Genomic DNA, 13276 nt, shown 5'->3' on the forward strand with positions numbered 1-13276 from the left:
CACTGTATTCTTTTTTGAGGAACAAGTTTTCAGTTAAACTTGGAAGAAAGTGATGATGGTCATTCAGGGTTTTGAACAACTGATTTTCAGAATTAGGTATGGTTGGGAAAGTTGGTCCACTTGTTCAAAATGAAGTGATAATATTTGCTCCCCAGTGGTGTTAGTCATCAATAGCCACATGAAATTTACAGCTTGAAGACGAGGCAGCTAGCAAACTCGAAATCCAATTTTAAAATAAGAACCCTAAGTTTCTAGGCCTCTTCACTGCAAAGGTAACTTTCCAAAAAGGAAATTCAAGCATTAACTAAACCCATAATTCATGTTCTCAGCAGACTTGGACATCAAAAGAGGTAAACTCACCTCTGCTAATCTCACTGAAGCAACATTTATACTGCAAAGTTCTGGCAGGCAGAATACAATGGGAGGTAGGGTAGGGTGGAAACTGGAAGCTGACACGGAAAAAGGAAAATAGAAATAAAGGTTTCTTGCTATATAAAGTATGCAGGCAGACATCAGCATTACTGTTGATGAAGAGAATTACTGCCATTCTGAACATATAAAAAAAGCTCAAAATCCATAATTAAACATAGGATCTTTTTCTCTCCTCCCACTTTCTCAGACACCCCTGGCCTACCAGGTTTTATTTCTCAGTACTCAAAAACAGAAGGCATTTCAGAACAGAGCTCACCTGGAAAAAAGAGGAGCCAACTTGAAAGTGAAGTAAAGGACTAAATATCATTCAAGGAGGTAGGTACAAAAAAATCTTATTTCCTTTCCCTTTCAAAACAGTTATCCCTTCAGCTGTGCACAACAAATCAACAGTATGCAGATGCCATTCCTAAGAGATAGCAAGAATGATTTACAGATAAATAGAGGAATGACACTTTCTTGACAAGTATGACAAGGTGAAAAGACTCTTTACACACTCCTAAGATTATGCCAGTTATGAAGACTGAATGACTTCCTTCTCACAGGATAGCCCCAATATTCTATCTGTCCAATTCTCAACTACTCAGCCAACTACAGCACCATTACTGATGTCAGCAACAAAACAGTTAAGGTAATTCAGTGCAATTATGATGACTACCAGAGTGGATTTGATTTAAATCAAATCAATTTAAATCATGATTTAAATCACTGGTCAGGAAGCCTTGATTTAATTGTTGTTTTCTGCAAAAAGTGCATTCTTGTCCTTTGATATAATCTTAATACATATTATTCACAATTCAGAGATAGATGTATAGTGTGTATCTTCTACAAGTAGAACCTACATTTTAAATCAGTAATTTATGTTGATACTTTTCCGATTAATTTTGCAGCTACATCAGAAAACTGAATTATGATTCAGTTATCTTATTTACCAAAACTAACTGAAGCAGATACTTGTGAAGTCATTGGAAGATGAACTAACTCCAATTCACTAGATTACTCATGAATACTTGGGGAATATTTTTGCCATGCTGTATTAGGACACCAAATGAGCACTGCAGCCATATGTTATTAGCTTGGGGCTTTCTTCACTTTCTCCTCCTCTTTGATTTCTTCTCTCTTTTACAGCCTGCCAGGCCTGCTGCCATGATAGTTTTCCCTTCTACCATACCATTCCCTCACTAGATCTCAAATCAATGGAGAGGCTATACTCTGAAATTCATCCCTCAAGATTTCTGAAATATTCTGCTCAAAATGTTCCTCTTTTGTTTCTCCTTGCATTTTTCTCCAGATTCCTCCTTCTTGCCTCGATCTACTCTTCCCCCAACAATCCTCTATTCATTTAAATTCTTGAAATTTTGCACTTTTAGAGATAGGTAAGGGCTTGACTCCGTGTACACAAACTTGCAGAGAGACAACAGGGCTGATGGGTAGGTAATCAGGTCTGTTATCTCATCTCCGTATACTGCTGTTAACAAGGATGTTATCTCTGGTGACACAAATCCATACTCTGAACTGAAACTAAGCCTCACAGAGATGCTCCATGGGATCTTGTACACTGGGCACCGAGTCCCATTGGGTAGAGTGGTTTTCTTTAATCTTTACTAGTCTAGAGAGGAGCCTGTGGGAAGCCCATAAGATTGGGCCCCCTAATATAGTCCATGGCCTGTTGTGACCTTTATAAAAACTTTTTTAAAAGGTTATATGAATATATTGTCTCAAACAGTATATAATTAGAAGTTAGATCATCATGGAATAGGGGTTATCTTTGAGCGTTTACATATCTTAAATTAAAACTATATATAGTTTATTTTTTTAAAACATCTTAACCAAAAATAATAAAAAGTAATTAAATAAAAAATCTGATTTAAATAAAAAGTGCGATTTATTTTATTTTCAGCCACCCTGAAGACTAGCCATACATAAGCACACACAAAATCCTGGAAGTAGAAAAGTACTTGATCTGGTCTGTTTTCCTGCCAGTTCAAAATTATTCCCTAGTGTGCTAGTCAATGTGTTCTCCATTCAGATTTTAAGCATCTAAACAAAATTTGTGCTTCTGAGAAGACTATTTCTGCTGCTATGTACATTAAGAACTTCTTGTATACCACTTAAGTTTGCACTGTTTATTTAATTCCATTACTGCTCATTTTACTAGCAGTTTGCCACACCACACAACTTGGAAACCACAGGCAGAGGAAGCATGATCTTGTCAGGCCATGTTTAACCCCATCCCTAAAACACTGCAACCCAAGCTTGAAAAAAAAGAAAGAAAGAAAAAAAAAAAAAGAGAAGGGACGAGTTATTGGACACTTAGCTTTAAATCATTATTAAAAGAGTGAGTGCACAGACCACCCCGATGAGAAACCTAGGCCCTCTCCCATTAGCTCCCAATGCAGAGTGGTTTATCAACAGTTAGTCTGCTTAAGAGACATTATCTTTCATACCTCCCCAGTATAAGCCTAAAATCTGAAGTGTCCCTATTCTGGCTGCCAGAAGGAAAAAGCAGCTTCTGCACCATCATTTCCACACCCTCTCAACTACACCATTCCTCTCATCCTCTTTCAGTATTTTTCTCCCTTGAGGAACACCCATACCTGCCTTCGCAAGCATCCATAGCTTTCTGGAGGCAAGCATGTTTGTCACGTTCCTGCCCATCACACTGTATACCAGACCAATCTTGTCAACTGCTTCAGCTCATCTTCCCAGCAGCCATAGCATTATATAGGTCTGGCTTCAGAGTGGGGGATAAGGGCACTACACCCGTGTACATTAAGATCACCTTTATAAAGTATCTTCAGCGAAAGGGAAAAGGGGTCACCCACTTCTTGGTTCTTACAAGCTTGTCACCACATATGCAGAGGGGTCTCTGTATTCTCTCATTCACCTCCCCCGCCCCCATCCCCCCAGAAATTTCCCCATGCACCATCTCTACTTCAATGGTACTCTGCAACCCTCCCCACCACATCTGTATCCCCCATTCCCTCCCACTCCCCGCAAAGCAGAGGCTTTATGCATTCTGTCCATCTTTTTCTACGCTGTTGCCTGCCATTCTTTTCTCCATACTACAGATGTCTGCCCCCAACAGCCTCCCCATGACTAGGTTCTTTTTTTCCCCTCTTCCCATTACTACTTCCCATATTACATCTCAATACCCTCCTCCTCTGAAGTTTCTCCCTCTATACCATAGGTTTCATCATTGTCCACCTTCATTAGCCTCCCTTCCCCAGGGGGAACCCCGACTCCACAGCCATGTCCTATATTGCTATCTCCAAGCCAAAGGTCCTCTCTGCCCCCAATAACCTGCTCTTCCTGTGTATGAGAATTTGGCAATTACCCTGTGCCAAGGACTCTGCTAAAATCCCTCCATGTGTTCCACCAAGGTCCTAAGCTGTGTCTGTGGCCTCATGCTACCATTCAGAGAACTCCCCTTGCTTCCCTCACCAGGGTCTCCCCCATACAATTATTATTAGTTTTCTTTCTGTCGTCTTTCTTTCAGTAGGATCACCATGTTGAACTCTTGGATACTGCTATTACATTGCAAGAATCCCAACTACTACAGAAGGACTACCATAACTTTGTGGTGAAGATCCCACAGGTGATTCTTGCCACCAGTTGTCTCTAGCAGCTAAGAGAACTTCGTCCATTTCAAACAAACCAGTGAAGATTCTTGGGAAGATGGGGAGAAAGGAGATGGAAGTGTTGCACTGGAAACTGTCACCAAGTTTTAATCAAACAGTTCTTTATCTCTACACAAATTATAAAGATGGCTATTCTGAACAGAGAGAAGGGATCCTATGTATCCTCCTCTTCATCAAACATCACTAGGAGTACCTCCCTTTGATTCCTATAATGTTTTACTAAATTGAGTTGACTACTTGCAACTCTCTGAAATCACTGCACGATACTTACAAAAATGCCAAAAAGCTAAACATAATCTTGAGGGCTCTCTCTTTAAATGGCAAGTCTTATTTTAAAAAGCATTCTGAAGAAATGACTGCACTGAAACCTTTACTTCACTTGAAAAATTTTACTCATTGCTAATACATATAGCTCCCAAACATGCATTTGCAGGGCACTACTGCTGAAATATTCATATAGGTACAAATACTTTTACTGCTTTGTACAAAATACCTTTCCGTGGGCGCATCTACACAAGACGTTAACTGTGGAGTTGCCTAATTAGCTCCGCAGTAAATCTCTCCACATCTACACATGCAGCCCTATTAGGCCACAGGAAACTAATAAACTATGCAGCAGGATAATACTTGTAAATACAACCATGCCGCCTGCAACAGGGAGGATGCAGCTGTACATCGCTCATTGGCGGGGAAGCAGCAGCAGCCTGTGGATCCTGTCAAAAGGGGGTAAGGAGTCTGCATTGGCATCAGCTGCAAGCAGCCACAGGCCCTGTAAATACAAGTACCATCCTGCAGCATTTTTTTTTTTTTTTTTTATATCTGCAGTAAAACACATGTAGATGCTGATACAGCTGGCTGGGGCAAAAGGATGCTTCAGTGAGGGGGCCTGCTAGCTAGCTCCACACTGAAGCACCTTCATGCTGCAGCCAGCCCCTCCACACCTTGCTGAGCCAGATTAAAGCAGCCCTAGGCTGGTAGGCTGACCCCCAGGACCTCCTGCCAGCTGGGGCTGCTCTGACCCAGCTTAGTGTGCTGCAGTCCCAGGGACATATTCAAACGGTGTGCCTGGGAGTGATAAACTCCAGCATGACAAGTACTGGAGTTTATTGCTGCCAAGAGGACTTCATCCATTTTAAACTGATGGAACTGAAGATGCCATAAAATATTTTTGGTGGGAAATGGACAAGAGAAATATTCTTGCAACTAATTTTAGTTCAAATGTATTTGACTGTTGCACTGGGATCATCCACCTGCCTACAAGAAATTTCTAGTGTCCCATTTTTCGTGGAAATGTTATTATGCTGGGGTGATCCGACCCCAGCTGACTTCCTGCTTCTTGGGCAGGGGGCTAGACCTAATGGTCCCTTCCAGCCCTAATGTCTATGAAATCTATGTACATACTTACAGGGGTGAAGGTTATAGCCGTGTTGATCTAAAGACACAGGCAGACAAGGTTATTCGGGTGAATCTGATATCTTTTACTAGACCAGCTCTAATAAAAGATATCAGATTCACCCAAAGAACCTTGTCTGCCTATGTCAATACTTCATTTTAAGCACATGAGCAGCTCACAGGCATCACCACAGATGTCAGCACTCCCATCTTTGTAAAGCCAGGAGCAAAAAATAAATGGAAGTGACCCAGTTATTAAGACACCTGTAAAAGGTAAGGAAAAAATAGCCAAGTGCCGAACGACAGCAGTTACATCCGCCACCGGTCCTCGAAGCCTCAGCTCATCCCCCTAGTGAAAAGGTAAATGACCTCTACTTCCCAATCTGCGCAACAAGGCAAGCTTAGGACAAAAAACCAAGGCACCTTTCTCCTGCAAGAAAGCTTCTTTCTGAAGCTAGAAGCCCGGGGGGGGGAGGATTTTTTGTACCCCAGGGCTTCAGCAGGCAGTTTCATCCATATGGCTGGCCGGCTGGCGACCCATTTTCGAATGCGTCAGTCACTCAGGCTCAGGGCGCCCTGCGCTGCGGAGGCAGGTCTGGGACCCGCAAGGCGGGGGGGAAATACCCCTCCTTCCCGCCACCGGCCCGGGCGCTCTGGGCCGCGGATCCACATGCCCCTAATAGGCATCAAAGAACAGGGCCTGTGGCAGCTCGCAGCTGACGCCAGCGCGGACTTGACTCCACACCCCCTTTTTTGACAGGATCCACAGGCCGCCGCCGCCGCCGCTTCCCCGCCAACTTGCGACGTGCGGCCGCTCCCCCCCGCTGCGGGCGGCGTGCTCCGGGGGCCGCCATGCCGCCGCCCGCCCAGCCATTTCCCGCCCGCCCGCGCTCACCCCTCTGCAGCAGCAGCTTCACGTCGCCGTTCTCCTCGCGGCCGCCCGAGCCCAGGCCGCCGCCGTCCCCCGCCGCCGCGGGCAGGGCGCCGTGCTTCCGCTTCTCTTTGTCCCGCTTCTCCTTAGGCCGCTTGGGCCGGCCGCCGCCCTCCTCGCCGGCCGCGGCCGGGCGGTGCCGGTGGTGGCGGTGCTGGTGCTGGTGCGGGGCGGGTGACGGCAGCAGCTTGCGCGGCACCGGCGGGGCGAAGGCGAAGCCCGCGCCGGGCCCCGCCGAGCCGGCCGGCAGCGCCACGAAGCCCCAGGCCGCGGGGCCGCCGTAGGCCTGCGCCGCCGGGGGCGGAGGCGGCGGCTGCTTGCCGCCCCCCTCGCCGTTGACGCGCTTCGGGCCCTTCAGGCCGCGCTCGTCGCCGCCCTTCAGCCTCTTGGCGACCGGCTGCGGCCCGCGAGGCGCTCTGGCGTCCGGCCCAGGCCTGGTGCCCGGCGGCTCCTGCTCCGGCGACGCCGCCGCCGCGCCGCGGCCGGGACTCGGCGGCGCCGCCATTTTGGGCTCCTGCTTCTATTTACTCCCCACTCGCCTCAACCGACAGGACCGGGCGGGGCGGGGCGGGGGGCGGGGCCGCGGCGCCACAGCCGCACCCAATGGGAGGGGGAAGGCGCCGGACAGACGACGCAGCCGGCCAATGACAGCGCAGAGGGGCGGGCTCTGGGGGGGTGGGGAGCAGGCGCCGGAGAGAGACTGCGCGGCTAGCCAATGGTAGCGCGGAGGGGCGGGCTCTGACCGCGGGTGGCTGGGGGGAGAAATTGGTGGGCGGGGTAAGGGAGAGGATTGGTCGGCAGGGGAAGATAGGGGGTGGGGCGGGGGAGACGCGGGTTCGAGGCTGCCCCGCCCCGTCCGGCGGCGGATGTGGTGATTTGTCGGCGCCCGCGCGCGGCCGAAGGGAGTCGGGCGGCGGCCGCTGGCACAGGAAAGCCCGAGCGGAGGGTGGCTGAGGTGACTCCTCTCCCGGCCCCTCCGCGCTGACGCTTTCCCGCTCCCAGTCCAGGAGACAACGGTCACTGCGCGTCAGGTTTTAAAGGGCAAAGGCTCGAGCCCTTCGAAGATGGATGGGACGTGTAAATCAGCTGTGAAAGCTGAAGGGGAACTTGCTCAGATCCCTGGGCCTCAAGCAAGAAATCCTGAAAATTTAGCACTTACACAGCAAGCAATGCCACTTCGCCTCATCACGTCCTTCTCGTAAATGCGATGTTTTCCCTCCTGAATCGTGCACGTCCGATCGTTGACAACAAGGTATTTAGCAGACTTGTTGGAGGTCAAGGGGCCGCACCGCCAATGTTGCTCAAGCGCTCGGTCGCCCCCGTGCTGCCCCTACCAAGGCATTTGGCTGGCTCAATGGGTGGTATGGCAGCATAGCAGCGCAAGCAGATACTAAAACCAGTCTTGTCCTACTTCCATCCTGCAATTCACATACTTAATGTACAGGCGCTCAAAGCTAGTCTGATTTCACGCTGGTTACAGTCAGTATGGTCACTGCGGAGATCTCCCCTTTAGCTCATAGTGGATGCAGGGAACCATGCCAGAACAGTCCCAGCAGAGTCAAACATGCAAGTTTCATTAATAGATGAAAGGGAGGGAGTTCTTCCAATATTAAAGTGACAGATGGTTGATTTTCTTTATTTTTCATGAACCAGGCATTAATCATGAGTCGACCCTGCAGATCAGGACCCTCGTCTCCTATGAAGAAAAAATGAAAGAAATGTGCACCTTATTTGTATCATCTTCTCATCAGTTACCACACAAATCGAGGATCCCGAGCCTGTCTAACAGCACCGTGCCATAGCTCCAGGCTTTTGTACTCCCACATACTCTACCCTCTTTGGTCCTGTGATAGTGGCCATACCAGGAATACAGCTGGTGTCCAAATAGTGGCACACAGCCCTAGGTGCAAAACCCCCCACAGAATGGGACAAAAACCAATCCTCTTCCTTGCCAGTCCCTTTTTAATTCATTATCTGATCACGTCAAAAATCAAAGACATTCTTGCATCCTGTGATGCTATCCCTTGCAAAAAAGAAAAAAAGCCCTTAGAGGAAGGCATACTGAGCACAGGATAATGATGGTCAAGTTGCTCTAACACAATCCTTATGATTATGTTTACTATTGTCATTAGAGACTCACCTTGGGAAATTTTAACTACAGAGGCATACAGCATAGTCTTTGGCCCCTCCCAACTAAAGACTTGAGATATGGTTACAGTAATATTAAGCAGCTTTGATCACTGAGGCTGACAGACAGTCAGAAAGCCTGAGGCTGAATTGATTTAATTTTTTTTACAACTTAGTCAAAGCTGCATAGACTGAACCAACAAGCAAGTGAACAGACATTCAGTTTTGTGTCTAGAAATGCAGCCACATGCCTGCAGTGGCCCAGGTCAGCAGCCATATGGGCACTAAAGCATGCCTCCCTTCTTGGGTGGAGCAGACAGCTCAGGCCAAGGCTAGCCTGCCCACATTAGCAGGGAGGGAATTTGCAAGGGAGTTGCAAAGCATCCTAAGAAGCTGGGGGACGGTGAGTTAACTTGAAACTGGAGGGGATCTGGGACAAAAGTTCAATAAACTGATTTAATGTAAATCAGTTAAGTCTGATAGTACATCTAGGTTTATCTTAAACCAGTTTTGGCCATTTTAAAGTGGTTTATATGAACTGAACTTCTGTTCTGTTACAGCTTTGAACCAGTTTCCAATCATGTATACTGGTTTATGTGTAATTTCTGTCCCTAGCCTGAACTGGGAGCAGCAGCCTGAGTGGAGGAGTAGTCTAGCATGCAGCAGAGGTTTAGCAGGTTGGCCACGGCAACCCCAGCCAGTGGGATTTAGTCGTAGCCAGATCCCTCCTTCCAAACCAACACAAGCAACTGCCAACATAACAACAGATACAAATAATCTGAGCAGAGGACAAATGGAGTGATGGACAGAAGTTGCCAAACACTGGCTCAGATGAGACAGGAGAGCCAGTTAAAGGCATAATATTAGTTATCCATAAAATTTATTGCAGGATTATCCTCTGGTAATTAAATTGCTTTTTACAAGTAACTAATATATATATATTAGGGCTGTGCAAAGCTTCTGTCCCTAATACGATTCAGTGGCCAAATCTCTGAATCCAAATCGAATCATAGGACCCTTTAATTTCTCCAAATTGAATCAAAATCCTCAGAATCGATTTGGAGAGATTCGGAAAGGTTCGGCGATTTGGACATAGACACAGTTTTAAATGTTATTTCTACATACTTCTGGGTAGCAGGCAGCTCATGAATGCTGTGATGCTGGGGCACATGGAGTGTCCCACAGGAGTGCAGGGGGCTCCCCAGCACGCTCGGCAGCAGACCCGAAAGTGGACCAGAAGCATTTCCAATCCACTTATGGGTCCACCAGAGAGCGCATTGGGGGCTCTCCCCCCGCTCAGTAACTGGTACCTCCTGGGTCTGGAGGGGCACCTGGGGTCCCCCCGTGCCAGATTACTGAGCAAGCCCCCCCCCCCCCCCGTGTGCTCCCCAGTGGACCTGGAAATGGACTGGAACTACTTCCGGTCCACTCTAGGTTCACTGCCAAGCATGCGGGGGTGCTCCCCTGCACTCCTGTGAGACGCTTCATCCACCCCAGCACCACAGCATTAATGAGCTGCACCTTGTACCTCGAGGTATATAGGAAAAAACATTTAAAGCTGTATCTATGGCCGAATTGCTGATTCTCTGCATCAGCATCAAATCTTCAGATTCAGATTTGGCTGAATCGAATCAGGGACAGTGATTCAAATCAACAGATAAAATCACTGCCCCAACTCGGGCCAAATCCAAATCACATAGGGCCCATTTCGCACAGCCCTAATATGTATATCCATATATAGTGGTTACTTGTCCTTAACCTCCAATTTCTGGAATCTTTAGCTTTAACAGGTAAGCACTTTATATTAACATATTACTTGTTGGATTAAATCAAAATAGCTATTTTGAAACCAAAATCTGTATAAAACACAAACTTGCCATTCAGACCACCTTAGTTAACATCTTTAAACTGATACAAGTTTGTATATAGAAAATGCTTTTAAACTGTTTTATCTATAAATGTTGTGTGTAGATGTGTTGGGTGTAGCCAGTGACTGAAAGAATGGATTCTTGTGTTCCAGCTATTCAGAACACAAACTTAAATATTTCTCCCCTCACTTTCAAAAAAGTATACTGTGTTTGCATACTTAGGAGTGAGCTAAGTTTTGATTAGCTGAGTATTCAGTCTAGCGGTGAATGGTGGTCAGTCATCCCGTAACAAAGATTTCCATGGTGTTTAATTGTTTGTGGGAGACCTAGAGTACCTTATACTACTTGTTAGCCTGACTTTTCCCCTCCTGTCTCATACCCATTCCTTATGAGAAAGAGATTATATGACAATTTGAAATGTTAATACCAGTCCTGGGTTTGAGTTCTAGGTATTACTATTGTTGACTGACTAGTACTCTTGCAAACACTATATTTACACAAAAGCCTTAGAAAAGTTTCCTCTTTCACTAATTCTGCTATTTGTTGCATGGCTATATATTACCTTGCTAAGCAGAATTTATAGTGTATTCAGCATTCTAGGATGTCTATCACTAAGGTTCCTTGGTTTTGCACTTCGACATTCTGTATGCCTGTGTACTCCAATGTACTTGAGAACCAAACAGTTCTCAACAAGGAAAGATTAACTCAGATAAGCCATAATATCAGGTTAAAAAAAAAAAAAAAGGCGAGCTTCAGAAAAAATGGTGGATTATAGAAATCACTTTTCTAGAAGGAGAGGTTACTAGAGAAGCACATCAGTGACATAGGTGAAAATAATCCTTAAACATAAATTTCACTACATTCAGAAAACATGGGAACTGAATTTTGGCAATATTAATGCAAGGCAATAAGAAGTCAGTCTAAATCTCCAAGATTGTGCAGAATTACAAACACAAATCTGTGCTGGCACTGTTGAAGACAAAAAATTCATACAATAGAATCTGATGTAATATAAAGAAATATGTGCAAGACTATTGCCTCAAAAATTAAACTCCTCCTAATGAGTTTATGGAGGCATGAGCTTTCACTGGCAATAACCTTCCAGATGCTACAAAACATCAGACATTAGCACCTGACAAAGTAAGTCTTACAAAGACTCATACCTCTCTAAACCAATTAGCCTGTAAGGTGCCACTCCACCCTACTTTCGCTGTCTAACTTCAAACAAACACAGCTAACCACCTCTCTCCTCCCAAAGAGAAAATTACCAGTGATCCCTTTTTAGTACCTCCAGATTCCTGCAATGACTGCTCAGAGCTCTTTAAATCCATATTTGCAAGAAACAGTGATAGAGCAATGACTTATTGTCCTCAGTTGGAAATAACTTGTAACAGGGCCATCTGGCCTTTTAAGTAGCAGGCAGCACTGTTGAAGAAGCCCAGCACTGCATGTCTAAGTTAAGAGGGAATATCCCACTAGTAGCTTAAAACCCCAGAGAAGAGAGCAGAGGGAGGCAGACTGGGTAAAGGAACAGTTTGCAAGCAGGAGGCAAGCTGGAACCCAAATACATTTGCTACCAGGAAGGGGACTAAGCTACTGTACTGGACCAGAGCCAAAGGGCCCCTCCCACTACCCATAGAAGGGCTGAATGCTCTTTTTTGCTGGTTTGTTTGTTCAGTGCCAGGACGGTGTTTTGTTTTTAAAGAACTGGTGAGGGATCTCCTTAGGTAGCAAAACCACCTTGTAAGGTAACAGGCTAACCAACCAGCTTGCAGCACTCACTCAGAATAGTTGATACTGAACATGAAAATGGCAAAGGTGAAATCCATTCTTGTGGTCTACAAAATAAACACAGTTAAGGAAGTGTGGACATTTGAGATGATATGAACCTAAAAGATACAGTTCCTACAAGTAATGCATACACCATACCAAGCACACATGTACCCAACACCTCTCAGAATTAACAACAAATCAAATACACTGATACATATGAAGCTGTCAATAGCATCACCCACCCTTTTGAGGAATAATTAGCAAGGCCTTCTTTTAAATTTCAGCTTTTCCTCAGGACCCTAGGAAATGTTTTCTTTTGTGTGACAGAAATGGTGTCCATATCTTTATCTTTGTGCGCTTTGGCATTTGTGTTGATTTGGGAGTTCTTGGCAGTCAGAGACATTACCAGGGATCACTATGTGCTCTCGTCAATCCCCTAGGAGATGCCTATAGCAGTGTGCAACCATCTCTAAGCATACACACCAAACTAAGCATTGTTAAACTACAGGAGAAAATACAACTAGCTCATAACAGAATCTATAGAAGTTGTATCACATTTAAATTAAGTTGTGAACTTTAAGCAGGGACTTAGTTTCTTGTTAATACATTGCCTGCCAAAATGGGACCCAAACCCTGATTGGGACCTCTTGGTATTTTCCAAACACAAATATTAAATATATATATATTTTAATCCATGTCATTGTTAACACTTTAAATAGTTCGTTCAATTTGTTAAAATGTGTGTACTTGGTTTTATGGTGAGGCATCATGCAGATCTCACTCTAACACTTACTATTGTCAAAATGGTAGCCTACATTTTTATTTTAATCACTCCTCCAGAGATCTATATCTATGTATTGCTCATTTTCTAATTTCTTTTTAGATCACTACCATGACACTCACTCCCATGCACAGTCCAACTCCTTTGGGAATTATTCCTACCCAGAGTTTTTATTTGGTTTATTATATATTAGATTTAATATTCCAGAACCATTTGAAAGTTCTCATCAGAAATAGCAATTGGCCCTGTGCAGATGCAAAATGAGAAAGAAGATATAAGAAGCCCTCCTTTCTTTTCATTGTTATCCAAGAGCTCATAACAATTTGGCTAAGAA

At 45.3% G+C, this 13276-nt stretch overlaps 1 protein-coding gene and 1 long non-coding RNA gene across 3 annotated transcripts in view; one reads left to right on the forward strand and one right to left on the reverse strand.

Annotated features, from left to right (window-relative positions):
• The window catches only part of RSBN1L (round spermatid basic protein 1 like), a 78124-nt gene extending 71179 nt beyond the window's left edge, over positions 1 to 6945 (reverse strand). For both annotated transcript variants that reach the window (XM_090041925.1, XM_090041924.1), the window contains exon 1: positions 6358 to 6945. In XM_090041925.1, the coding sequence (XP_089898051.1) occupies positions 6358 to 6898 (541 nt within the window). In that variant the 5' untranslated portion in view covers positions 6899 to 6945. The remainder of the gene's footprint in view (positions 1 to 6357) is intronic.
• A 327-nt stretch (positions 6946 to 7272) lies between these two features.
• On the forward strand, positions 7273 to 12852 carry LOC149865535 (uncharacterized). The gene is made up of 2 exons (XR_016441722.1): positions 7273 to 7645; positions 8047 to 12852. It is a non-coding gene; the product is annotated as an uncharacterized LOC149865535 (long non-coding RNA).
• Positions 12853 to 13276: the final 424 nt, after the last annotated feature.

This window comes from Crocodylus siamensis, chromosome 4 (assembly GCF_052110815.1).
Source record: "Crocodylus siamensis isolate JL-2025a chromosome 4, ASM5211081v1, whole genome shotgun sequence".
Classification (NCBI taxonomy): domain Eukaryota; kingdom Metazoa; phylum Chordata; order Crocodylia; family Crocodylidae; genus Crocodylus; species Crocodylus siamensis.